This window comes from Bos taurus, chromosome 12 (genome assembly GCF_002263795.3).
Source record: "Bos taurus isolate L1 Dominette 01449 registration number 42190680 breed Hereford chromosome 12, ARS-UCD2.0, whole genome shotgun sequence".
Classification (NCBI taxonomy): Eukaryota; Metazoa; Chordata; class Mammalia; order Artiodactyla; family Bovidae; genus Bos; species Bos taurus.
This window is the reverse complement of record NC_037339.1, coordinates 32,704,472-32,731,169: the sequence shown is the minus strand read 5'-3', so window position 1 is coordinate 32,731,169 and position 26,698 is coordinate 32,704,472. Positions and strand designations below refer to the sequence as shown.

Here is a 26,698-nt window from a genome sequence, read left to right as displayed (position 1 = left end):
CAAATTTACCTATTGATTTCATCCTCCCATGTAATTAGCTTCAAAATTACTAGACCAACATTACTACAGATAATAACAGTGAATGAAATTCAAGATTTCTCTGCTATTCTTTTTGATCTTAGAACATACCCCGTCATCAGAGATGAGCCACATTTCTAGAGAATCAGACTTGCAACAGGTTCTAGAAATAAAAACACCGCAGTTGTGGCACAGGACACACTCAGCGGCCCATGGGACAGAGCAGTAAATTCACAGAAGATCTGTGTGTGTAGGATTGTGATCAGACACTGTCCTTGTCTTGGTGTTTCAGCTGAGGCCCCACAGCTGAGAACAACAGGTGACAGGTACCCACATGCTCGAAAGATGCTGGACCATCTAGGTCAATATCGCTCACAGGTGCCCCAGAAACACTCTCCATCTGAGCCGGGAGTGATGGGAGAGGATGGAGGGAGATGGTCAGTGCGAAGGAAGGATTTCCAGCAGGGACTGGTCAGGGTGATGGTATCACTCCTCGCCCACTCAGATGAGGAGAGGTTCTGCTCCGTCCACTGCTCCCAAGCTAGCAAGGGGACTGCAGCCCCCAGCCCAGAGCGGGAAGCCATGCCAGCGGTGCAGTCAGACCTGCAGAATGCCAGGAGGTTGGACGGAGCAGCTGAGGAGGGATTAATCCCTGAGCTTCTACACAAGCCCCGACAGCTGACCCTGGGGGTGGCGTGTGCTGGGGGGAACCCCTTCCCAGCCTCTCCAGGTACCTTCTCCAGGATAACCCTGAGTAGGGGGTCAGGTTATCACGACACCACCCCGCCCCAAGGCTCTTTCCATTCCTTCTGCCTTGCCCAGCCTCTCGGAGCCTTCAGCCTGGTCCCCAGTGAAGACGTGAGGCTGCCATGACCCCACTCAGCCCTGAGAAAGGAGTCACACCCTCTGCTCCCTCCAGCTATGGATCTGGTGACTTCTGCTGGGGCATTTACACATTGTGCAGGCAGTCACTCTGCCATATGGACCCAGGGCTGCAGCTGGGAGGCTCCAGATTGCTGATGGAACATCTAAGCTGGTCAGAGGCCCAAGCATCACCGACAGAGCCAGCAGTGGATGCCAGGAGCCCCGAATGTGTTGTGGCACAACTCATTGTCAGCTGCGGTTACTTAAGGAGGCTTAGTAATCTCCCCACGTGGCTCTTGGAGCATGGGGGTGGGGGTGGGGAGCTAGTGTTAGTATTCTGCGAAGCTCTTGACGGATGATGCCTGGTGACCTCCTCACACCCAGGCTTTTGGACCTGCTCTTCTCTTGCTTGTGATGCCCCCTCTTGCCTCCCTCCAAATCCTACTGGCCCCCCTTTCTCCAGGATACCCTCAGCTCACAGCTCTGACCCGAGTCTTCAAAGATCACGGACCACTCTAGGAGTATTTTCTCAAGTTGCCTCTGGTTGGTTTTGTCCCCAGGTCTCACTTCCCTAACTGAATTTTTCATGCCTGCCCTGGGGTCCTTTTTCTGGTTCTCAGTCCCAGGCTCTTTCTTGTACATCATAAGCTCCAGAGAGGTATTCTCAATATTTGTGTATGTTTGGAAAACAACGTAATAAAAACTCGATTAATAAATAAATGTGAGGCTCCTCAGAATATTAACACTGGCTCCTCACCCCCACCCCCATACTCCATGAGCCACATGGGGAGATTACTAAGCCTCCTTAAGTAACCGCAGCTGACAAACCGTTGCCAAATACAGTCCGCTGTGCTTTAACGTGATGCCTGTGTTCTGAAGAATCCCCCTCCGGGCGCAAAATCAAAAATCACTCCATGCACAGCCCTGGACTCACAGGAGTAAATGGGGCCCGTGGAACAACCCTAAAGACCAAGGACAACTTCATACACAGACAGGACCCCCTAGGATCATATTTTAACACAATCAATGGTTCACAAATACAAAAAAAGAGGAGAATGAACATGGCACTGTACCTTGGAAATGACCTGAAGCGGTTCAGGGAGAGGGCTGGGCAGGGCTGCAGCCTGTGCGTCTTCGTGAAAGGTGGGAAGTATGACACCCACGGGCCGGGGGCAGGGCCCCTTATCCTTGGTTATCCTTGACCAAAGGGAGGCAATCTTTCCAGCCTTTTATCCTGAGGTCTGGTTTCCTGCCTTGGAGAGGCAGGTCCTTTGAAGCAAGTGTTTATGGTAAATATCTGTTTTTATCAAAGCTGAGAATCAAATCCAGTATTATTGACTTCTCTTACAATCAACTTGGGAATCACTGCTGGAAATGTGTTTCTGATCTTCTTGTTTTTCTCATTGGCGCTCAGCGCCTGGGGAAATGCAACAGGACCTGAAACCACTGAGCCACCGGGATGGCGTGGAGCCGGGTGGCTTCCGTAGGGCTTGGGGATTCCTGCGAAGGTGTCCGCACACCTGCAATGCCTTCCCCACACGTGCTCCCTGGAGTCGTGGGCCTGGAGCCTCACACTCAAGTTGGGTGTGGAATAACCATTTCTTCTTTTTTATTTAATAGAGAAAAACTCACATATGCACAAGCAGAGTGAAGCCTTTCAGGACCACGGGTGCAAGGAAGCCAAGTCGCTAGGAGCTGTCTGAGAGGCTGTGCATGTGCACGCTCACACCAGTGCTTGCATTCACGTGGGCACATGTGCTAGTGTGCGTATTCGCATACACGTATACATGCCCATGTTCACAGTCCCTACCCTGCTCATTTTAGGTGGGTGCAGGTTAATGCTCATAAGCAAACACAAAATTCACATTATGCTTAAATTTCCCCTAATGGCAGGCATCCCCAACGTCTGGAGACTAATGCCTGATGACCCCAGGTGGAGCTGGTGTAATAATAAAAGAAAGAAAGTGCACAATAGATGTAGGCTTCCCAGGTGGCTCAGCGGTAAAGAATCTGTCTACTAACGCAAGAGATATGGGTTGGAACCCTGGGTCAGGAAGATGCCCTGGAGAAGGAAATGGCAACCCACTCCAGTATTCTGGCCTGAAGAATCCCATGGACAGAGGAGCCTGACGGGCTACAGTCCAGGGGGTCACAAACAGTCGGACACGACTGAGCAGGCACATGCAGGAGCAAGAAATGTAATGCGCTTGAATTATCCTGAAACTGTTCCCCCACCCACCTCCACTCAATGGAAAAGTTGTCTCCCCTGAAAACAGTCCCTGGAACCAAAAAGGTTGGGGATGGCTGCCCTAATGTATCAGTTGCTCTGAAACAAATTCATAGGCTTCATAACAGAACTGCCTGTGAGCGGAAACTAACACAGAGACCACCCTTCTTCTGAGTACCACTATCTCTTCCGTATCATCCTGGTGATAATAACAATAGTGACAGCCGCCTTGTTCTCAGCACAGCCTCTGTATGTGCTGGGGTCAGAGATAGAGGTTTGATGCACATGATCACATCCTGTATTTACCACAAACCTGCGAGCCAAGTACTATTACATCTGGCTCCACAGATGAGCAAACAGACACAGAGAGATTAATTAAATCACTTGCCCAAAGACATACAGTTAATCAGTGTGTGTTAAAGAGCCACCAAAGGCACTCTGCTCACTGCTGCCTCCACCCTTCCCTTCCCTGCCCCCTCCCTTCCCGTATGGTACCCTATTTGAAGAAGCACCGCTTTCTCCATCTTTACTCTGCCTTATTTTTGTTCATTGAACTTACCTGACCTGATCTCATAGTATACTGATTATTTATTTATTGTCAGTCCTCCCACGAGACTGTTAAGTCCTCCGAGGTGGGGACCTGGTTTTGTCCCTGCAGAATCTCCAACGCCTAGAAGAGTCTGGTCCACAGCAGACCAGACTCCAAAAAGATTTGTGGGATGAATGACTATATCCCATGCTAACTCAAATTTTGCAAAGTTGAAGTGGTGTCATGCAAAATATTAATAAAGCCTCACTTTGTTTGCAAAATGTAAAGCGATTCAAATGTTTCCAAGTTGTAAGAATTCATCAAGATCCATACAGTTCCAAAGCTGGATGGACGGGGAAATTGTAAGTTGTGTTCATACTGCTAACTACGGTTGGAAGATAAACCTCAGCTTCTGTACTCCAGACACTTCAGAAACCAAAGTATGGGAGGGATTTTGATGGCTCGTGTGTCATTATTTCCTCATTTGCTGTCATTATAATTTAAAGTATTTTGGGTGTGTATAAAAATGTCATCCAAGCACTCACTGCATTCATGCGGCAAAAAATTTGCCCGACATTCATCAACTTTGGAGCAGAAATCAAATGTGATAAAGTTGTCTGTAAGGAAGCCTGAACTACACGCTGGTCATTTATGGAGAGTGTGTGTGTGTGTGCATATGTAGTTGCTCAGTCTACTCTTTGCCATCCCAAGCACTGCAGCCCACCAGGCTCCTCTGCCCTTGGGATTTTCCAGGCCAGAACACTGGAGTGGGTAGCCAGCCATTACTTTCTCCAGGGGATCTCCCCAGCCCAGGGGTCGGGCCCACGTATCTTTCGTCCCCTGCATTGGCAGGCGAATTCTTCACCACTAGTGCCACTGGTGCTTGTGCTAAGTCACTGCAGTCGTGTCCAACTCTTTGGACTCCATGGACTGCAGCCCGCCGGGCTCCTCTGTCCGTGGGGATTCTCCAGGCAAGAATACTGGAGTGGGTTGCCATGCTCTCCTCCACGAGATCTTCCCAACCCAGGAATCGAACCTAGGTCTCCCACATTGCAGGCAGATTCTTTACCATCTGAGCCACCTGGGAAGCCTTCATTTAGGAATAGGACTTCACAGAAGCCTAGAGCCACTGACTGAGAAAACTGTTAATAAGAAATTACAAGGCCCAGATGGAGCCATTTGTGCCCCACCCCCACCCCTGCAGCAAAACAAGACTTACTGACAGTTTCAGTCCCTTCCAGATGTCATCTTTGAAACAGCCAATCTGACACTTCCTGATCCAGTCTAGTGAGGTAAGACCCCTGCCTGCCTCCCCATCCCTCAAAAGAGTTGGCCTGGCCTGGGACAATCCTTTCTTTTCTTCTGCTAATACCTCCCCTTCCCCCACCCCCTTCTGCCTAAAAAAACCCACCGTTTTGTACAAGCCCACCTGGGTGAGATGCTGCTGTCCAACTCATTACTCAGCTAACAGAGCACGTCACATCTTCAAGTTTACTCAGTCGAATTTTGTTTTTATCACAAAACTTAAGGCAACTCTGAGGCAAAAGGAGAAGGGGTCGACAGAGGTTGGACAGAGGTTGGCGACAGATGATTGCATGGCATCAACGACTCAGTGGACATGAATCTGAGCAAACTCCGGGAGATAGTGAAGGACAGAGAAGCCTGGTGTGCTGCCGTCCATGGGGTCGCAGAGCAGGACACAACTGAGTGACTGAACTCAGCAACAAGGTGAAAGTAATAATAGTTACAGACTTCTGTGCTTTGTCTTGTGGTCAATACTTTGTATTTTGGTGGCAAAATAGGCCTCAAATCATGCGAGTCAAGTCTCCTTTAATTTGTAATGTGGCCACCAGGCTATGGGGTTCCAGACTCAGCTCCACAGCCAGGGTTGGCTGGGGGATAGTGACCCGGCCCTCCAGTAATAAGGGCAGTTCTCTAGCTGCTCTGTCCCCTGGGATAGGTGGGTCCCCAACCCTTCACGGCCAGCCCCAAGCACAGGTTTCTTCTCACCCAGATTGCAGGGCTCCCACCAGTGGCCCAGACCAAGACGGACAGAAGCCGTCACTGATGTGAGCCCATGTCTACCCGAGGCCACAAAACCATACCCCAGGCCCTGCAACTAATAGGCCACTTCTTTGTCCTGAACCTTCCTGTCATGGGCTCAGCTAAACATTAGCTTCTCTTTCAAACACAGAGCAAACTGCCCCCCAACATGCAGCAGAAGGAAACTTGAATGCTAACTTCCCCCACCTTCTGGGGCCCCACACAGGCCTGCATGGAGGAAACCAGAGTCAGGTGTGAACCCTGAGGTGGTCAAGACCACCTTGCTGAGACCCTCCCTGTGGCCTGGGCTTCGTGCTCTGGCCCCAACCTGCCCCTTCCCTCAGGCCTAGGAGAGAGCAGTGCACTGAGAAAGGCCACGTAGGTGGCCGTGGGGGATAATCAGAACCCTGGGGCGTGGGAGGAAAGCCTAGTGGGACCAGTGCAGAGGGAGGAAGGTGGGGGCTCTGTCCACACTGAGCACTGACCGCAGTCCAGGAGGGGCTCAGCTCCAGGATGCAGAGACAGCAAGACACACATCTGCTGCCCAGCGGTCCACATCCAGGGGCATGATGCTTGTGTGGGGGAAGGAGACCCGGGGAGTCAGAGGCACCTGCTGGGGGTCCCACTGCCAGGAAAGTGTCCTTGTGTGCAAGCAGGAGTCTCCTCCAGAGAGCTTCTCTGGAGAGGGGGAAATGAAGGAAACAAAAGAGGCAAAGATGGCAAACGTGCTGTGTGGGGTGATGGACAGACACAAGCTGAAGCCAGAAACACGAGGACTAACTCTGACCTCTGCTGGTCACTGGCCAGGGTCGGGGTCGGGGCGGAATTCTTCAGGCTCTGAGCTCCTTAACCAGGTGAGGCTCCGCTTCGACTAGGAATAAGCCTACTGTGCACGGGGCCTGACCCCGAGAGAGGACACTGAGAGGCAGTCGTGGCTCTTAACATGGGTGTGGGGAGGGCTCGGGTCCTGCTTGTGCACAACTGGAGGGGGGTGAGGGGCACCCAAGGGTGCATCGACTTCAAACCTGAGTCACCGATTTCCAGGCTGACTTGGCGTTATCCACACAAACACCCTCTGCTGAGGAGGTAGGAACTCAGGGCAACCCCGTTGGACAATCGTGGGCTCCTCTGGCATCCCTGGGCCCTGGGCCTTTTGGCTTTTATCCCTCGAGTTGCTCCCAAGGGAGGTTTCAGCTGTTCGCCAGCACCATGGCGTCACATCACTCTGACCAACTCCAGTACTCAGCGGCCACTTTCAGTGTGAAAATTCAGCTGCGGGTGGTGCCTTGCACTGAAGAGCATTAAATTAGTGTTTTGGGGAGAGGGACACATGCGTCATACACTCTGCTTTGGAACAGATGGACGCTGAAGCCGGGGCTCCCATATTTCATAAAGGAAGGACATGCCACAGCCCCAACCCTGAGCTGACCATGCGGGCGGCCACGAGCCTGGGCCCCTCTCTGTGTCCCAGGCGACACACGTGACCATGGAGGAAAAACTAGTTCTAGATCCCTGGGAAAAATACACAAGGAATGAGATGCCACGTCCCACTTATTTGACCCTGAACTCTCATAACCTGTTTTTCTGCTCTTCCCTATTTTATAAGCATCCGTTCGAACTTTCTCCTGCTGTCACACCCCCGGCCCTCAGGCCTGGACCTGCCTTCTCACGTCTCCCTGCCCCTCCAGATCCCTGCAGACCGGTCCCAGCTCCTCCATGCAAGAGCTGAAACAGGTTGCTGCTATCTCAAACCAGCTTCGTGGAGCTAAGGTGCTTTGTCTATAAATTCAAGACAGAGAATAAGGCCTGGAGCTTGCTGTTGACCTGCCAAATAATTTCTAACTATAGAAAAGAAGCTTCTAAACACCATCCAGTGACACAGAAAGAAAATGACACGGGGTGCACAGTCCACAGGCATCCGGTTCTTGGGTAGAGATGATACTTTAGAGTTGTGTCTGGAGGTCTGGGGGAGAATCTATATTTCCTCCTTTCTGTCCCAAAGAGGGTTTACTGAACAGACAAGAATCCCAGGCAGTCGAGACCACGGAACAGAGGGCCTGATGCAAGGAGTGCATTTGGGGTTTTAGGCTCTGTGTCAGATTTAAGATACATGAAGATTAAAAACATTGAAATTCACCCAGTAAGAGTAAGACAGTGTTGGCTGACCCCATATGAAGTGATGGGATCACTTACTACCTTCAGGGGCACATAACTCCAATGACCATAGGACCAGTGGACTGCTGATGGAGGGCTGGGGCTCCCAAGGAAGACAGGACAGCTTCTGGGTGAGGAGGGAGCCAGGCACGACTGGAAGGACCCACTCACGCACAGACACACGTGGCCTCTCTGCTGACAGGCTTTAAGGAGACATGAGGCAGAGATGAGCAGGGGGTAAGTCACAAGGCTGCCCTGCCTGTGGTGATGTGGATGGAAGCTGTGACACGCCAGCTGGGCCTCCAGTCCTTCCAGCAGCCCTCCCACCTCTTGGGGGCCGCCGAGGAGCCTGAATCTCAGTTGAAGGGGTCCAGGCTCCTGCTGACTGCACAGTAACAAGCCCTACAAGCCCCAGGAAGCCCCCTACCCCGGACCCAGCTCCCCAGCCCCCCAGAGCGGAGGCCCAGCCTGAGTCCCTCCACCATCACACCTGCCTTCGCATTTTACATCTTTTCTTCTGAAAATATGGTTGATAACCATATCATAGCATAGAAACAGGAGCCTTAGAAACAGAATCTCAGAGCCCTGGGGTGAGCTCCTTGGGAGGCCATGTGCACAGCTGACCCCCAGCCAGCAGGTGTCCCAGTGGGAAGCACTGGCCTCAAGTCTCTGCTTCTCCTCCCGCCTCCTTGCAGCCCCTGGAGGGAGTGAACCTAGGGTCCCCCAACCTCTCTGCGTCCCAAGGACCAGGTGCCTCAAGAAGGGGCAGCCTGACTCTCCTGTCTTCTTGAGCTCACTCAGCAGCTTTACTCTCTCTGATACTTTTTCTCCTAGGATCCTGGAGGCAACAGGGTTAGCAGTACAAAGTTGACTTTACAGCACAAAGCATCTGCAGGGATGATGAGGGTCACTTCGTAGTGATAAAATGATAACACACGGACAGTTGCCCACTTGGGGCTGTTCGGCCTTGTTGGCAGTGCACAATGCTCTTACAACATTCTTTCTTTAATATTTATTTATTCAGCTGCATCGGGTCTTAGTTGCAGCATGCCAGATCTTCATTTCACCATAAGGGATCTTCCACTGCAGTGCACAGACTCTCTAGTTTCAGGGCACAGGCATAGTTGCTCTGAGGCATGTGGGATCTTAGTTTTCTGACCAGAGATCCGAATGGGTCCCCCATTGGGAACCTTTGCAAGGTGGATTCTTGCTTGGCAAGGTGGATTCTTAACCAGTGGACCACCAGAGAAGTCCCTCTTATCAACATTCTTGCATTTAAATCAAAATTGTTTTGAATATGATCAATTAGCCAAGAGGATATAATAATTTTATGTGTCTAATAACCTGGATTCAAATATATGTGTGTGCGTGTGTGTGCGTTCATGTGCTCAGTCGTGTTCAACTCTTTGCGACCCTACGGACTGTAGACCACCAGACTCCTCTGTCCATGGGATTTCCCAGGCAAGAACACTGGAGTGGGTTGCCATTTCCTCCTCCAGGGGATCTTCCCAATCCAGGGATCAAACTCACATCTCTTGCGTCTCCTGCCTAGGCAGGTGTATTCTTTACTGCACCACTGACAATTTGAATCACCACCTGGGAGATTCAAATATATAAAGCAATAAATAAATAAGACAAATCTACAAACATATACAGTGATTTTGACCTATTTTCATAATTAACAAACATAAAAATCAGCCAGGATATAGATTTGGACAAGCCAGATATGTCTTTGAAAAACAGCTTGGCATTATCTTTAAAATCACAGATATGCAAACCCAGAACTCCCAATTTGTGAGGTACAACCTGCAGAGAAACGACACATGTGACTCATATACAAAAATATTCACAATAGCGCTGCTCGTTGCCAACGGACTTGTACAACAGCCAATTCCCATCCACAGTCAAATGAGTAAGTAACCGGGGTGTATTCACCAGAGAGAACCCTACACGGCAGTAGAACCAGAGGGCTAAGTCTGCACAGAACAGCATGGATGAATCTCAAAGTATGAATGCTGGGATAAAGGAACAGAGGATGACTCCACTCCCACACAGTTTAGAAAGAGTCAAAGCTCACGTGCCGTGCTTAAGATAGAGACCTGCATGCTCACACTGCAGTGGACAGTCAGGTGGGCGGTCACTCTGAGGGGTCGGAGGTAGACTAGAGAGAGGCACACGGGGGTCTCCTAGGTGTTAAACTGTACATATATTTGGGTTGGCCAATAAGTTCATTCGGGTTTTTCTCTTACCACCCAAATGGTCTCATTGGCCAACCCAATACTTTGATAGCAATTTCAGGTATGTTGGCTATTATTTACCGGTAAAAGCAATATTTTTCAAACTTAAGAAAGCTGGAGAGGCTCTGGGAGCTGTCCTGCCCAGAGCAGCTCTGCCCTCCTCTTCTCTGCTCCTCTCAGGCACCTGATCGTCCCTGCCTGCCCCCGCAGGTGCCCCCCAACACCACACCCTCCCCCACTGCTATCTCCCACCAGGAAAGAGGCGGCTGTGGGATAGGAGGCAAGGCCCAGCCTATCTGGGTTCTGGGCCCTGACCTACTTCCAGCTGGGAGAAAGGAATTCCTCATAGGGCCACACTAGTCCATAAGGACCCACACGGGGCTTCCTCCTTGTAAAAGGTACATCTGCCTTCACCTTCCCTGTCTTGGGCTTATCAAGGGCAAGAAAGGGCTATGTTGGAGCAAAATTCAAACATTTCAGATCTTCAACCTTTTGGCATCGTCTGTTCCCAAAGTCCAGTACCAAGGGGCAGAGGCAGAAATGACAGAAAATTAAAGCCAGGAGGGTGAGAAGAGGGGGCGCGACATCTCCGAAGATGTCAAGAGCCTTCCATGCTCGGCAGAAGCGCATGGTCCCCAAGAGTGACCCACTCAGGGTATTTCTCGTCTGTGATGGGGACCCAGCCAGGCCCAGAGGCTTCCAGAAATTATTCTTATTATTTTTAATAGATTGTTGACACCTGTATATAAAATAGATTCCTATAAACAGACATTTTCCAAAAGATTTCCAACTACAAGGCATCTACCTAAAGCCTGAGAAATGTAAGCTTGGGGCTTATTTTCCTTCCACGTGGGAACCAGGCCCAGCAGCAGCCCCAGCGGAGCCGCCAAAAATGGGCTAGAGCGGCTGGGAGCACCTCCCGCACCCTTGGCTGGCCACAAGACAGATGGAAAGCAGGCTTCGCCTCTGGCTTTCTCCCTTGTGGTGAAAAAGTCCGCAGTCTCCACTCCCCGCCCCACCTAGCACCCCCTGCCCCTCGCCGCTCCCACACCTCCCCACCCATGCCGAGGCACCCCGCCCCCACAGCACCCCATCCTTTCCCTAAGCTCCCTGGCCCCCTCCCTCCTGCATCCATCATGCCACTGGTAGGGGGTCACTCCCTCCACCCCCACCCGCTCCTCTCCGCTGCTGCCCTGGGCGTCCTGCCTCCCTGCTGTCCTCAGCTTCTCTGCTCAGCCCTGTCTGGCCCATTTCTGGCTTTTTGCTTCCACTTTTAACCCCCCACCCCCACCCCGTGGGCTTCCCTGCTGGCCCAGACAGTCAAGAATCCCCCTGCGGATGCGGATGACCAGAATTTGATCCCTGGGTGGGGAAGATCCCCTGGAGGAGGACATGGCAACCCATGCCAATATCCTTGCATGGACAATCCCATGGACAGAGGAGCCTGGTGGGCTACAGTCCATAGGGTCACAAAGAGTGCAGACAGGACTGAGCCACTAAGCACAGCCCAGCACCCACCCTACACCCCACACCCTGGCCTCAATTATCCATACAGTAGCAGAGCGTCCTTTTAAAATTGGAAATCAAGGACTTCTCTGGCGGTCCGGTGGTTAGCACTCGGCACTTCCATGGCAAGAGGCACAGGTTTGACTCCCTGGTTGGGAACTAAGATCCCATGTGCCCTGCTCAGCCAAAAAAAAAAAAAAAATCCCTGGAAATCAGACCTACCCAGGTTCGTCCCCTCATTTTCTGGATAAGGTCCAAAGCCAGCCCCCACCCCCACCCCCATGACATGGCCCTGCCTGTGTCTCTCCTCTCTCCTTAGTGCCCATCTTCCAACCTGCTTCCAGGTTCCTTCAATACGTCTGGCTAAGGCTGGGCTGGGGGTCTTGCCCCTGGCCGCTCTGCCTCTTGAGTCTCCCCTTAAGATGTCCAGATGGCTCCCATCAGATTCCCTCTCTGCTTTCATGTCCCCTCGTAACAAGCTCTTCCCTGCCCCTGCCTTTTCACCGCATCCCCGGGTCTGCGCTCCTGTGCGGTCCACACACGTACATGACATCATAGGTATGTTTTACAGGCCTGTTTCCTGCCTTGGCCTACACTAGCAGGTACATTCCGCGCCAGGGACTTGTTGGTCTGAATCAATTATTTCTTCATTCCCAGAGCTAACAACACTGACGCGTAGTAGGCTCTCGATTAGTACATGGATCAACCAAGGATTTAAAAATCATATAAATACTTTCAACATTTTCTTTTACCTTAAAACACATACATGGTAATTTACTTGCCAATATTTGACTCAGGGCCCAAGTCTTTCTTTGAGTGATGCCCTCGCTGGGGAATCTTGCTGTCTTGGGTTTTGCATAAATCACACCTGTAATAAATTATCTACAATTTCAGATTTTGTTTTCTTTAAAGGGGTTGGAGATCTTAAAGACTGTTGAAAAACCATTCCAGTACAGAATCCTTCTGTTCCTATTTTCCCCCGGTGTCCCCTACACCTAATTTAAAGCAAATATTGTTACCTTTATTGGATCTTTTCAAATCATTCAACTGAGCTTTCAAAGAAGCAACTCTCCCTCCCAAACTCATTATAGTTGCGTACATAATATTTAATTGACTGATGTAGTAGGGAATCACATGTCTTAAGCACAATATCATGAACCTCAGGCATCAGCTGGTTTAGGAAAAAAACAAAGCTCCCCTCAAAGGCGTGCAGGTGAGCTGGAGAGATTCCAGGTTCACTTGCACCTGCCAGCAAGTTTGCTCCGGTGAGACTTGGAGTGGAGGTGGAAGAGCCCCTCTGTAGAATCCAAGTCCCTGACGCAAGCACGCAGCCGTTGTGATGGAAACCGGTCTGGCGCCATAGGAAAGAATCAGAAAAGCAAACTGAGGGCAGCTAGATGTGGTGAAGGGGCTTCCCCGGTGGTAGAGAATCCACCTGCCAATGAAGGAGACTCAGGAGACGTGGGTTCGATCCCTAGGTTAGGAGGATCCCCTGGAGAAGGAAATGGCAACCCACTCCAGTACTCTTGCCTGGAAAATCCCATGGACGGAGGAGTCTGGCAGGCTACAGTCTGTGGGGTCGCAAAGAGTCAGATACAACTGAGCGACTGAGGACGCTCACACAAGGTTACTAGGAGAAGTAAATGAGATTGTATGTCAGGGGTCTGGTTCAGTAAATGCAAGCTCCCTTCTTCAGCTGTTTAGTAGTCTGCGAGGAACCCTGTGTTTTCATGGCTGACTGTGTATTCAAATTATGAATTCCCTGTATCAGCAAAGTAAATTTTAATAATAGTACTTCTCTTGACCTGTCTGCACATTCCCTACACTTGTCTCAACTGTGGGTCTCCTATCCCCACATTCCTGGTCTGGTCACTCACTGACACCCTCTTCCAAAGGCCCCCTGCTGGGGTCCCAGCCTGGTGGGCTCACACACATACACACACCTTGGTCATGGGAAGCTTTCCCCCTCCCACCTTCTCAGATGTGTGGGCCTCAGAAGCTCCTGGGCTCTAGCCTGCCATTCCGCAACCCACTTCAGATGTAGGATCAGCCATAAGCTCTAAAAGCAAAGCTAAATGTTTATCATCCTTCAGGTAAAATTCACTGCAGCTTTCAAGGTGATTTTCAAATCCTGCTTGGGAATGAGGAGGATGGAGTCTGAGGCCCAGATCTGTCCCTCTGGGGCGTGTGTTAATGACAACTGTTTTCACCAGACCAGAGCCACCAGCCAGACACCACCCCCCAACCCCCTTCTCTGATGGATGGAACCACAGTCACCATGTGTGACGCAGATGTGAGCCAGTTCTGCTGTTTTGACTCCCATTTTGGAGTCCATTTCTGAATGACCTGATAATTTGTCGTTTAGTTGCTCGGTCGGGTCTGACTCTTCGCAACCCCATGGACTGCAGCACACCAGGCTTCCCTGTCCTTCTCCCAGAGTTTGCTCAAACTCCTGTCCATTGAGTCAGTGATGACATCCAACCATCCCATCCTCTGTCATCCCCTTCTCCTGCCCTCAATCTTTGCCAGCATCAGGGTCTTTTCCAATGAGTTGGCTCTTCAAATCAGGTGGCCAAAGTATTGGAGCTTCAGCTTCAGCCCTTCCAATGGTCCATATAGTCAAAGCTATGGTTTTTTCAGTAGTCACGTATGGATGTGAGAGCTGGACCATAAAGAAGACTGAGTGCTGAAGAATTGATGTTTTTGAATTGTGGTGCTGGATAAGATTCTTGAGAGTCCTTTGGACAACAAGGAGATCAAACCAGCCAATCCTAAAGGAATAATCAACCCTGACCATTGCTTAATTTGATTTTTCAAAAGTGCTACCATCAGGTCCACTCCAGACTGGCCGTGACCTTACAGAAACATAATCTAGAACTTCAAAGGAGTCCTAACACAGGCCCCAAAGTGGATGATTAGAACCACCTGGGAGCCTTTGAGAATGAGCTTTCTCAACGTTGGCCAACGAGTTGAGATTGTCCAGATTTGGAAATGACTTGTCGGTAGAGTGGGACGATTTTCCTTGCTCTTGAACGTTTTGCTTATTTAAAAACAATTTGGAGAAATAAAGTGTTCATTAAGTTCTGTATCAGTTTCATTATAGGCAAATCCTTGACAGCAAGTGAGGAAATTTAAGAAAGGAACATGTTGTAAAGGTGGATTATAAGTGGTTTACTGTAAGCCTGGTGGCTCAGATGGTAAAGAATCGCCTGTAATGCAGGAGTCTGGGGTTCGATCCCTGGGTGGGGATGGCTACCCACTCCAGTCTTTTTGCCTGGGAAATCCCATGGACAGAGGAGCCCGCTGGGCTACAGTCCATGGGGTTGTTAAAACAGTCGGACAGGACTGAACAAACGCCTAATACTTTCACTACTATTTCACTTTCATAGTAAGTGGCATATGACAAATAGTGTGAGCCTGTTCCTTCAGGAATCAGGTCCACAGTGGCTGCTTGAGAAAGAACTCCTAAGAGCACTGTAGAACCCTCTTTAGGAACCAAGGGGTTAAGCGCTTGGAAGTCAACTTATACCTAGTTGACACCTTCCAGCTGAGTGACTTTGGAGTCACTTAACCTTGGAGAGACCTAGTTTCCATTTTTGTAAAGTGAGGATATCATGACCTCTGTGACAGTCTTCAAGCTACCTTTTTAAAAATGTAAAATGCTGAGTACAGAGCCTATCACACACTCAACTCAAAAATGACGGGTTATTTCAGCAAACCTGGAGATTTTAAAAAATGGTTGATAGCTTATCATAAGGAACAGACCAATGAAGAAAGGTGGAGAGGGTTTCAAATAACTTACACACAAGCACCCGATGACAAGGTAGAAAAGGTGAGGGGCAGTCACGGCTTTTTCAACAGTCTGTGAAACTCTCTTGAATACAGACAATGTCATTTACTCAAAGTTCAGTATGTTACAGATGTTTATCTCAGGTCCCCAGGTAGCTGGCTGCCCTGTTACTGTGTTTAACTCTGAGAACTCTCCTTCAGAGACTCCAATGAGAGTGCTGCCTGGCCAGGCTTCCCAAGAACCATGGGGATCAAGAAACAGCAATTTTTAAGTCACTCTACAGAGGACCAGGCTTTGTCTCAAGTTCATGTGATCATTTTCCAGGACCAAGTAGGCCCGTGGAAGGGAGGACAGGACATTAGGAACAGTGACTGCAAAGGTATCTTGCCCTCTAAGATTCTATGACGTGAAAGTTAAATTTTTAAATTTGGGATTTGGGGAAAGACAACGCCACTAAATAAAGACAAATACATGCACGGTGCATGCTGAATAAACATAGGCACGGATGGAACACAGGTTTACACTTGTGGGATGCGTTCTGGGAAAATCTCTTTGGGCGACAGGAGTAGTCAACTTTTGAGGAAAAGCAGTAAGACAGCGCCCACGGTGTACATTTCTATTTCGTAAATGCATTTTAAGGAGGAAAAAAAAAAAACACACGAAACCCCACAGGCACAAATAGACCAACTTTAATAGATATTATTTTGTATTTATATAGCGCCTTCTTCAAGAACCTTAGATGCTTTACAGACATTGTATCTAATTAATCCCCACAACAACCCTGTGAGGTAGGTATTACTCCCATTTTACAAGATAGGGAGACTGAAGCACAGAGAGGTTAAGTGACTTGCCCAAGGTCACACAGTTAAATTCACTGAAGAGCCAGGACCTGAGCGCCTTAGCCTCCCGGCTCCCAGGTTAAATACCTCATGAGAGAAATCTTCAATGAAAAAGTAGCTTTAAAGAAAGTATCAAGAGTAGTATGTTATGGAAGTGAGGTCTTTCTACTGCCATCAAGGAAAGGAAAAAACTCTACACGGATGGTTAGAGGCGACGATGACCCATATATTACACACCCCCCCTTCTCCCTCTGCCTAGAGTCTCAGGGCTCCCGTCTCCAGCCAGCTTCTAAAGGTACCGCTGCCAAGGCAGAAGCCATATGACTTAGAAGTGAGACTTCATTTAGAATACTTACTTTCAGTTACGATAATTCATAGAAATTCTTATTCCAAAACACAAAATACGGGACAGCCATCCCAACAAACATGTACACAGTTGGACGGCAATCAGCACCGTGTACAACTGAAACCCGCCGCTCCTTTCAGTTGGTCAGCCAACACACACCCTCACGTCGCTTTCTAGACGCGTCACTTTTCTTTCTCTGTCTGCATTTCTCCCCCCAGCCCTAAACCCTTCGAGTTTTTAAAGCATACTGCGTTTCTGAGAAGCTTCGAGACATTGCACGTAGATGCAGCTGCACTTAAGAGGACAAAGTGAATGGAGAACCATCATGCCATTGTCCTGCCCCTGACAGGTCGTCCTATTAAACAGGGTATAGATGTGAACAGTGTGCGACTACCATGGAACTCAAGAAAAATGTGAGAACTTGCTTTCATAGAAAATTTAACCTTGGCTTTTACTTTACTGTACTTTTTTTTTTTAATGCAAAATGTAAAGTTTACAAACACAACACAGTATCCCAACGCTGTACCTTTATGCAAATGACTTCATCTATCTTTCTTCTACATGCTGCGGACCAGTGCAAGTTAAAGCTGGTTCAGCTTCACGTTACTCCTCGTCTCTGGACTGAAAGCTGCAGACCTTCAGCTTTAAATTACAAGACGATTTGGCTGAAGCCCTCAAAGCAAAAAAAATGTATGCACCTCCAGAGCTCTGACCTTGCCCACATTCTTGGTTGATTCTCTTGAGCCACACTGGTAGATTGGGCAGGCCATGTAATTTGTACGAAACCATCCCAGCCAGGGGTAAGGCTTTAGAAACTGTTATCTGCAAAAGCAATCTGTCAGAAGACACCATCATTTTCTCCTGGCACATTTGTTTCAACAGTCCAATTAGCTAAGTGACCCTGTTAAAGATCTATTCATGGAACGAACAGGTGAAGTCATTTCCTGAGCTAAAAGATACAGATAATAAATGTTAATAATAGCAGCAGACAAAAACATTCTTCTTTGTTGCTTTTTTTTTTTCAGATTCAACAGTATTAGTAAAATAACTTTAGAAAATTACAGCAATTAAAAAAAAAGATTACTGCCTTAAAAAGACTTGAATAAAGAACATCTAAGACCTGATTGCTATTATTTTGAATATATATTCAATTACTTTCTGCAAGTTACATTCGGCCACTGTCAAACAACTTACTGATGTATAGGAAAGTGTCAACTGCAATGGTTTACATACATCTTACATCACGCATGTCACTTCTTGAAACTCCCAACAGAATGAAGTCTTTACAAACACAAAGTTAAATTTCTAAACACTCTTCCAGTAAGATCTGCAAAGGTGGAAGGGGGGGAAAAAGGACTTGCTTTCAAAGTACTCCTGGTTGACCTCATTAATGCACTCCTCAAAAGGTCTGTCAGCTCCCCAGGAAGGCTGGGGTTGGGATGGTCACTTCTTTCCAGAATAAAGAACATCTGAAAATAAGGTAACTGCTGTGACATGAGTTTTCCAAACGTGACCTCAGCCTGAAACAGAGTACTGAAGAACCCTCAAGACTAGCACACCACTACCACACCAGGATTTCTTCCATCATTCCACAACAATAGGGAATTTTTTGATTATTTTTAAATTTTACTGAAATTAAAGCTGAATAAAACTTACAACTAGGAACAAATATTTAGAGCCAGAGATATCAGTTCCTCCTGGAAAAAGAATAATTTACCTTCTCTCACTGCAATTTTTCTTAGGGTAACTTATGATTTAAAATAGTTTAAAAATTCACCTTAAAAATAGAAACAAACGAAAGGATTCATTAAACTGACAAAAACTAATAAAAATATGCTCAAATTTACCAACAGAATCATGGGCACTTCATACAATACTTAGACTCTACCAGTTTTAAGTAAAATAAATAAGGAAAAAAATTATAATTACAAAGCCAGTCTTTCCCCTTGGGGAAACAAAAAGCCACTTTTGACCAATTGTTCCCTAGATATACATATACTGTATATGATTATAAGCTTCTTCAGAGAAGCAAACGTTATTTGCCTTCCTGACACTGGATTCTAGTATGTGTTAAGTCTCTTTACATCAGGAAGGCGACTCCAAGTGTTGGGCCCAAAAAGCATTTCCGGTTTACGCTCGAAAAGACTACCCAGTGTTCTCTCTCTACGTGTCCAACCCAGGCACGCGCGTGTGCGGCGTGTTCAGCATCACCTCCTGCCATCGTCAGTATAACCTCGCACAGACTCCCGTTTTCTCTGCTGCACCCCCAAGGAGCTCAATCACTACCGGTGCAATGAAGGAAGAGAAAATGCATGTTGGTTACTGGAAGGCTGTTTTACAAGAGGAGCTGGTATCTCTGATTTCACTGCCTTGTGCAGAGTTGCACAGACAGCATGATACCTGAGCGAATCAATCAACTACCAGGATAGGAAGAGCGTGTTAACCCACGGTCTTTGCTTTATTGTGTGCAAAGTGTGCTGCTGCCCCCCTGAGCTCCCTGCAGTTCTCTTTTCTTGGAAAAATCGGTGCTTGATCCTTTCCCAAATAACCAGAGAAGAAATGAGGCAGAAAGTCTCTCTTCACTGCGGTTCCCTCAGTCCCGGGACTGATAGAAAAGGATGTAGCCAGACTCAGAGTTCTTCGAGATATCTGATGTTAACCCGTAGAATTCTTCAATAGCTTGTGCATCTATTTTCTGCAAGGGAAAAAAACAAATGTCAGTAGAAAAATGAGCTCTTTGGACTCCTGGAATCCAGTAAAAGCTTCAACCTTTCTTAGGATAATGTCTTTCATTTTCTCATTTGTAAAACAGCTCTGCACAATCAGAATGGCTTGGATGATGCCCAGTATTGGTGAGAACGTGGAACGAATGGAACTGTCATTCATAGCTGGGAGCGCAAAACGGCACCAGACACAGACAAAATGCTTTCATCATCTTCTAAGCCTGAACATACCCTGTGACCCAGCAACTCTATTCCTAGGCACAGGCCGAACTATAAGAAACAACGGATTGTCAACCATTTGGGATCTATGAACATGGCAATTTCATAAGGTCCAATCTAATATATACTCAAGAAAAAAATGAGTGCATATGATCAGTGAAAGACTTGTACGAGGGTAACCAAGGCACTTTTATTTTAATAGTCATTAATGGACAAAAAGCCAAGTTTCTAACATGGTATATTTGTACAATGAAAAATTAGATAGCAATTTAAAAAAAGAACTACTACTGCAAGTAAGAAGAATGAACTGCATAAATACGAATGACTGAAAAAAGACACCAAAGAAGTCATACTGGATGAGTCTACTTGTATTCAAACATAGACAAAATTAACCCCAGTAAAGATAATAAAATTAGAAATAGTGGGTTCCAGGGGATGGGGGAGGAAAGCTGTAGGTACTAAAGGGGAAAACGAATAAGAGAGCTTGTTGGGGTGGTGAAATACACTAGTTCTTGATCTAGATGGCAGTTATGTGTGTGCGCTCATGTGTGTGTGTTCACATGTAACAATTTAAACTCTTGCTTAACATCTGCATACTTAACTGTGTCTTATAGCTCAATAAATTATTTTTTTCATAGTGTAAGTTCTTTTTCTTAACTAGCTCTGTGGTTGAAAGATCTCACTTGTTTTATTCTAAACATTTTCAAGGCTACCTGACTGTTCCAGCAGCACTGGAACTGGGTATTAGGGACTGAGAAGTAGGAATTCGATTACAACCTGAAGACCTGTCATATACAATGAGAAGCTGGAAGGAAAAAGTCACGAGCAAGATACACACATAACTTTGAAGGAAAACAAGAAATCAGGAAACTACTTACTTCTACAATGTCGTCATCAAACAACAACCAAAAATCATGACTCTTAACTATTGCAATATAATGGCCTCGATTGGGACCACTAAAACAAAGAGAAATAAAAGTTAACTTTATACAAAGTTTATTAGTATTACTCTTCTTGTCCTAAATTCCATGTTCTGTAAAGGAGAAAAACTGAAACAGATAAAAATGTTCCTTACTTATTCTTTCCCCCCAAGAGATCAAGCTACATTGATTTGAATTGTCATTCGATTTTAAAATAATTTGTACTCTGCTTTGAGAGATATAACCAGTATTCTATTTATATAAAGCTATGCTATTAAAATTCTTTGTTGCCTTTTAAAATTATTATTTTTAAAGTAAAGTTCAAATTTGATTCTGCAAGAGACTTAAATAAAATTTTCTAGCATTTTTGTGGGGCAGGAGAGGCCAGAACACACTGAATTATAACTATAGAACAATGTACATAGAATTATTTCTGAGTCTTAACCCTTGGCAATAGTTTTTCTTGAGGAAAAAGTCCACATGATGCTTGAAAAAGATATTGAAACCTTGGATCTGCAATCAAGCTCCAACTTCATAAACTTCTCTAAACAAATAACTTATTTTTAGTATTATTAGTGCTAGTTTTAATTCTTAGCAACATGTAATTATTATAATTGCCTCTGCCTTTCATTTTAAATAAATCTGGGATACAGAATCTAGAAAAATGTAAAAATAAAGGTGGGGTTTTTTTGGTTTTTTTTTTTTTTGGCCATGCTGCATGGCCTGTGGGATCTTCATTCCCCAACCAGAGACTGAACTCGTGTCCCCCACAGTGGAAGCGTAGAGTCCCAACCACCGGACCACCAGCCAATTCCCTAAAAGAAATTCTTTTTAAAGAACATATCAAAGATTTTTTTAACTTCTCCCAGTTATTTAAGTATGACTCACTAGAAAAGCTTATATAATTTTTAATTAAATTACAATTCTACCACAATTATTACATTATAGGCCTTGAAAAAATTTTCAACGCAAATTATCCTTTATGGCTCTGAATACTATTTTAAAAGCAGCAACCTCAGATCTGAGAATAAGCTGCCTCCCAGTTTCTTTAGATCTTTGATCCCGTAGTTAAAATGAGTATCTTTGTTGAGAGAAAGATATGACGAGAGTACTTTTTCCCTGCAGAAGAAAACATCTCAAACTTAAAAAAAAAATCTTAATGCTAACATAAACCTCCAGTCTGATCATTACAGTAGAGTTCTGTAAGTTATCTGATACCGTTTTCCTCTGTTCAGATGTCATTACTTACTTTAGAAACAGAACGCTCCAAAAATGGAAAAGCAAGATTACTGCTGAGGATAAACGACAGGAAACGGGCTGACGCAGCCCACGGAGGTTAAAGACTGTAACAGGGTGGACCCCCCTCCCAGCTCTCTTGACATATTCTGAGCAGAAAGGTGGGAGGCAGGGACAGCTAACATTCCCATTATCTGGGATACAATACGCTGTTAGTACACGTTTCCAAACACCAGGGGAAATGGAGGAGTGTCTTGTTTTAAAATTATTACAAGGGAATTTCTTGGTGGTCCAGTGGTTAGGACTTGCACTTCCACTGGCTGGGCCCTGGTTCAATCCCTGGTGAGGGAACTAAGATCCCACAAGCTGTACAGTACAGCCAAAGTATGTGTGTGTGTGTGTATATATATATATATATATTTATAAAATAAAATTAATACAGGAAATAGTAAACAGTCAATGAAGACTGTATGTTCTAAACATAAATGTTGATTATGCAATGCTCTTGTGGTCTGAGAATCTTTTTGAGCTATTTTATGAATTAAGGTCTGTAGATGAGATAGTACACTAAATTAGCTAATAGGAAACATACACACGGACTTGTAAAATCGGAAAACTTATCTTTGAAGGTTATCTCCAAAGCCTTCTAAAAGTGTTTTTCATTATTATCAATATGATGAACATATCCAACTAGTCTCAGATTTTGTAAAAATAAAGAATTTATTTTATAAAATCTCTTTAAGCAGCATCTTTTTTCTTTTTTTTAACCAACAACCAAGAAAAACAAAAAAGAAAACTAACAGGACTTAAAAGTTCTCAGAGTAATATTTAGATGGTGGTGGTGGTGGTTTAGTCACTAAGTCGTTTCTGACTCTTTGCAACCCCATGGACTGTAGCCCGCCAGGCTCCTCTGTCCATGGGATTCTCCAGGCCAGAATACTGGAATGGGTTGCCATCCCCTTCCCCAGGGGATCGTCCCAACCCAGGAATTGAACCCGAGACTCCTGCACTGCAGGCAGATTCTTTACCAGCTGAGCTACGAGGGAAGCCCCTATTTAGATAATAAGAACAAATATCAGATCCAAGCAATAATGCACTATTTAAACAGATAAAAGCTTTAAGGAGGAAATGGTAAAATGGATCTGAAATACTCATTCTGAAATAAACTCATCTCGGTCCTAGAGCACCGGGGGTACAGGATCTCTGGCAGGCCCGCCTCTGAGTGGCTCTGGGGTGTCCTGTGCACACTGCCCGCCCCTGAGCCTCCCGCCGGCACGGCCCACACCCGTTACCTTCCACAGTGAACCACGACGGCCACGAGGTCGTACATTCTGTCAGGATTGGTCGCATCGCCTGAAGTGTTAAACAGACGAAGTTCTAAAGGAAAAACCACCCGGTAAGAAAGTTTTGTGTATCGATGAAGTTGATCCATATACTTAAATCTTTTCAGATGCAGAGCTAGAATCATGGGCAGCTTTTTCACTTTCATCCTGTCAGAATAAACATGAAGACAGAATCTTGTAACAGACATTCACCATGTACTTAAAAGAACTATCAAACTGCAGGATCCAATTAACCGTTGACAGTTTTATTAGCCCAGCACTGCCCACTTCCGTGTTATTTCTACCTGTGCCTTTTTTAAGCTTTTTATTTTGTGTTGGGGTAGAACTGATTAATAATGCTGTGATGGTCTGAGGTGAACAGCGATCTCCTGTGACTCTTATATCAGCAGAGCAATATTCTGACAGTCTTAAGACGGCCCCGTCCCTCATCATCTCCAAACCACATAATGCAACGTGGAACTCCGTGTGGCTCCCAGACAGAGGTCTAGCTGGTTATTTTAAGAACTCTGAACTCCTGAAATAGAGGTCCCTTATGACAAGGCAGACTGCAGGCGATGCCTGCGTCTGGTAGAGGAAAAACCGGTTCCTAAACGCTGCTGAGCAGAGATTGAAATATATTTGTTCTACTCATCTATATAAGTCAGGAACAGACTGGGAACAGGAGAGAGAGAGAGAGAGAGAAGTGCAATGAAGACCAGCCACTCAGGCTGTTTCACAGACAGGATACAGCTCCTTACTGCGTGGATCCCAGAAAGGCAATAAAATAACCTGGAAACACAGGAATGAGGTTTCTACCTGTGAAGTCCAGGCCTCCTCATCCTCAACAATCCTGAAGACCCCCTCCATGCCATCTCCACTCCCCTATGTCACCGCATGGCAGCCTCTTCTTAAAAAAATTCTCCGCCAACGCTTTCCCGTCCAACAGAAACAGCTGTTCTCCTCCGTCCTCCATCAGCACTTTACAGACTCACTCTGTTTTGGTACAGTTTGCTACACTACAAAATACAGAGATGGTCGTGGTCTCTCTCTCTGTCTAGGGTCTGGACTCCGGGCAGACAGACACCATCTCTTTCATCGCATTTCTCCACCCCCAGTAACATGCCTGGCACAAGCAGGTACCTGACAAACAGTGCGGAACTGAATTCTGTACGTGTTCAGGGAAGCAAAACACTTTTCATATTTTAAAAAAAATTTACTAAGCCACTGCCTCTAATAAAGTGAAAAAAAAATTATAGCCTTATTCGAAACCTGCATTCTGCATTCTACAGATCTTAAGTGTGGAGGAGCAGCTGATTATCCCAGAAATATTTATTAACCTGGCCAGTGGAAAACATCAGTGAAAATAAATGTAAAAACCTAATCTTTCCTGGAAAACCAGCCAGCCACAGGAACCAACAGTCTTTATGCCCTTTTCCTCAATAATTCCATTTCTAGAAATTAAATATATAACCTCAAATACAATATCCCTGAGCCCTCACTGAGACTGAGAAATAGGGATATTCATAATCTCAAAATACCTTCACACAAAATGCATACGAGTAACAAACTAGGGAGAAAGCACAGCTTAACACTGGGCGACAGCACCTCAGTCAAGTGACCAGAGAGAACGGTAGGAGTCACGGGACCTACAGAGCAGGCCCCAGACCGTCCTGGGAAAGGCTGGCTGTGGGGCTGACCCTCAGCTGGCATCTGGGAACCTGATCTGGGGGTGCTCCCGCTGTTCCCTAGCTGGTAAGCGGTTCTCGATGTGCCTGAACTTATGGTACAGATCATATGGTTTATGCTGAGCTCTTGCTTCCCTTCCAGGAGCCTAGAGTTTTGGTACAGGCCTGATGGCTTGGCGGGTGAAGAATCCGCCTGCGATGCATTAGACATAAGAGACTCAGGCTTGATCCCTGGGTCAGGAAGATCCCCTGGAGGAGGAGATGGCAACCCACTCCAGGATTCTTGCCTGGAGAACCCCATAGACAGAGGAGCCTGGCGGACTGTGGTCCGTGGGGCCGCAAAGAATCGCACACTGAGTGACTGAGCGTGTATGCACACACACAGGCAGGGAATGCCTAGGTGACCTGCCCCCAGTAAATCTCGGGCACCACGCTGAGTCTGTGATGAGCTTCTCTGGGAGACAATGCTGCCACATTCGATGCTGGAGAAACAAGTGTGTCCAAGTGACTCCACGGGGACAGGACACCTGGCTTCCCCTTTGCTGATCGGACCTGTCACTGTTCCCTGTGACAAACCTTGGCTGTGAGCAGGACTATAGACGCTGAATCCTGTGAGTCCTTCTAGGGAAGCATCAAATCCAGGAGTGGTCGTGGGGCCCCGACACATGACATGCATCAAAATCGTGTATTTAAAAAGAACACAGCCTCACCTCTGTGTGATTCCTGCCCAGAATACATAATCTGAACCTCATCACATGAAAACATTAGATGGACCCAAAGAAGGACATTCTGTAAAGTAACTAACCTGTAATTTTTAAGTGTCAAGAGAGTGAAAGTCAAGCAAAGACTAATAAGGAACTGCTCCCGATGTAGAAAGACGACAGAGACACGAATGCTAAATGCAACGTGTGCTTCTGGACTGGACCCTTTTTTTCTATAAAGGACATTACTGGGACATCTGGTGATGCTAAAGGAAGGTCTATGACAACAGTAACATGTCAGTGCTGCTGTCCTGACGTGGCCGGACATGGTACAGGGGAAACGTCTCCGCTGGCAGGACACTGCTACCAAAGCCTCAGAATTGTGGGACATCACAGCAGGGACCCACTCTCAAATGGTTAAGGGTGAAAAAGCATTCTTGGTATATTGCTCACAAGACTTTTGAGGCTGCTTCAAAATAAAAAGTAAAATAATCAGGGTGATGAGGAGTCCCTTTTCTGATACCAGAATACGGCTTCTTCATGGTAACATGTGTTCTTCATGGTAACACACTGAGAAAAGGCATGAATCCTAGGAGGAACAGTGGAGATTGGAGTGGGCGTGAGGAAAGCACTTTCCCCCTCTTCTTTCCTCACCAAGAGAAAGCTTACACAACGAGGAGAGCTTCAAAGCAGAACCCTCTCACTGTGTTGGTTTATGGTGATTAAACACTCACCAAGTGTGGACAGTCAAGGCAGCACAGAGTTGAGCACTGTTTGCCTGGTAACCACCTAATGTGTTTGTCTAGTAATTACCTAATGAGTCTTAACGGTTGGTGATAAAACGAAGGATGATTACTCAATGTAAACTGCCAGAGATCACTTTTGGTTAGAACATCCATGGCCAAAGAATCACTATGAATTTCAGAAAACACTAAATTACCGTTTGTGTGCTTCCTGTTTGCTGCGACATTCTTCACAGTAATATTTGTATTCACTGCATAGAGTTTCTGTGTTGCTAAAACCCCTGTTGTAAAATTCAAAATAAATTAGTTTTGCCTATACCAGAAAATGATGTATTCATTTAAAGATATTCTAAAAACCAAAGATAATCATTAACTGTCAAAATAAATAATTCCATGCTTACCTTAAGCAGTGAGTAATTGATGTGTTTTGTTCCACGTCAACAGAAAGGTCTAAAAAATCTTCATCTTTGCTGCTTATCTGTAAAAATAGGAGAATTAATTACCGTTGATTTCTTTAGATATCAGGAAATTACTGCTTCAAAATGATAGAATTAAATGTGGGTTATTATCAGTATTATTAAATACATAAAGAACCT

General features: G+C 46.3%; 1 protein-coding gene across 3 annotated transcripts in view; it reads right to left on the bottom strand.

Annotated features, from left to right (window-relative positions):
- Positions 1-16,041: 16,041 nt before the first annotated feature.
- USP12 (ubiquitin specific peptidase 12) overlaps positions 16,042-26,698 on the bottom strand; it is a 59,872-nt gene continuing 49,215 nt past the window's right edge. For 2 of the 3 annotated variants that reach the window (XM_010810799.4, XM_059892053.1), the window contains exons 5-9: positions 26,504-26,580; positions 26,300-26,383; positions 22,944-23,141; positions 20,374-20,452; positions 16,042-19,248 (exon numbers count right to left, since the gene is read on the bottom strand). In XM_010810799.4, the coding sequence (XP_010809101.1) occupies positions 19,147-19,248; positions 20,374-20,452; positions 22,944-23,141; positions 26,300-26,383; positions 26,504-26,580 (540 nt within the window). In that variant the 3' untranslated portion in view covers positions 16,042-19,146. 3 annotated transcript variants of the gene reach the window in all.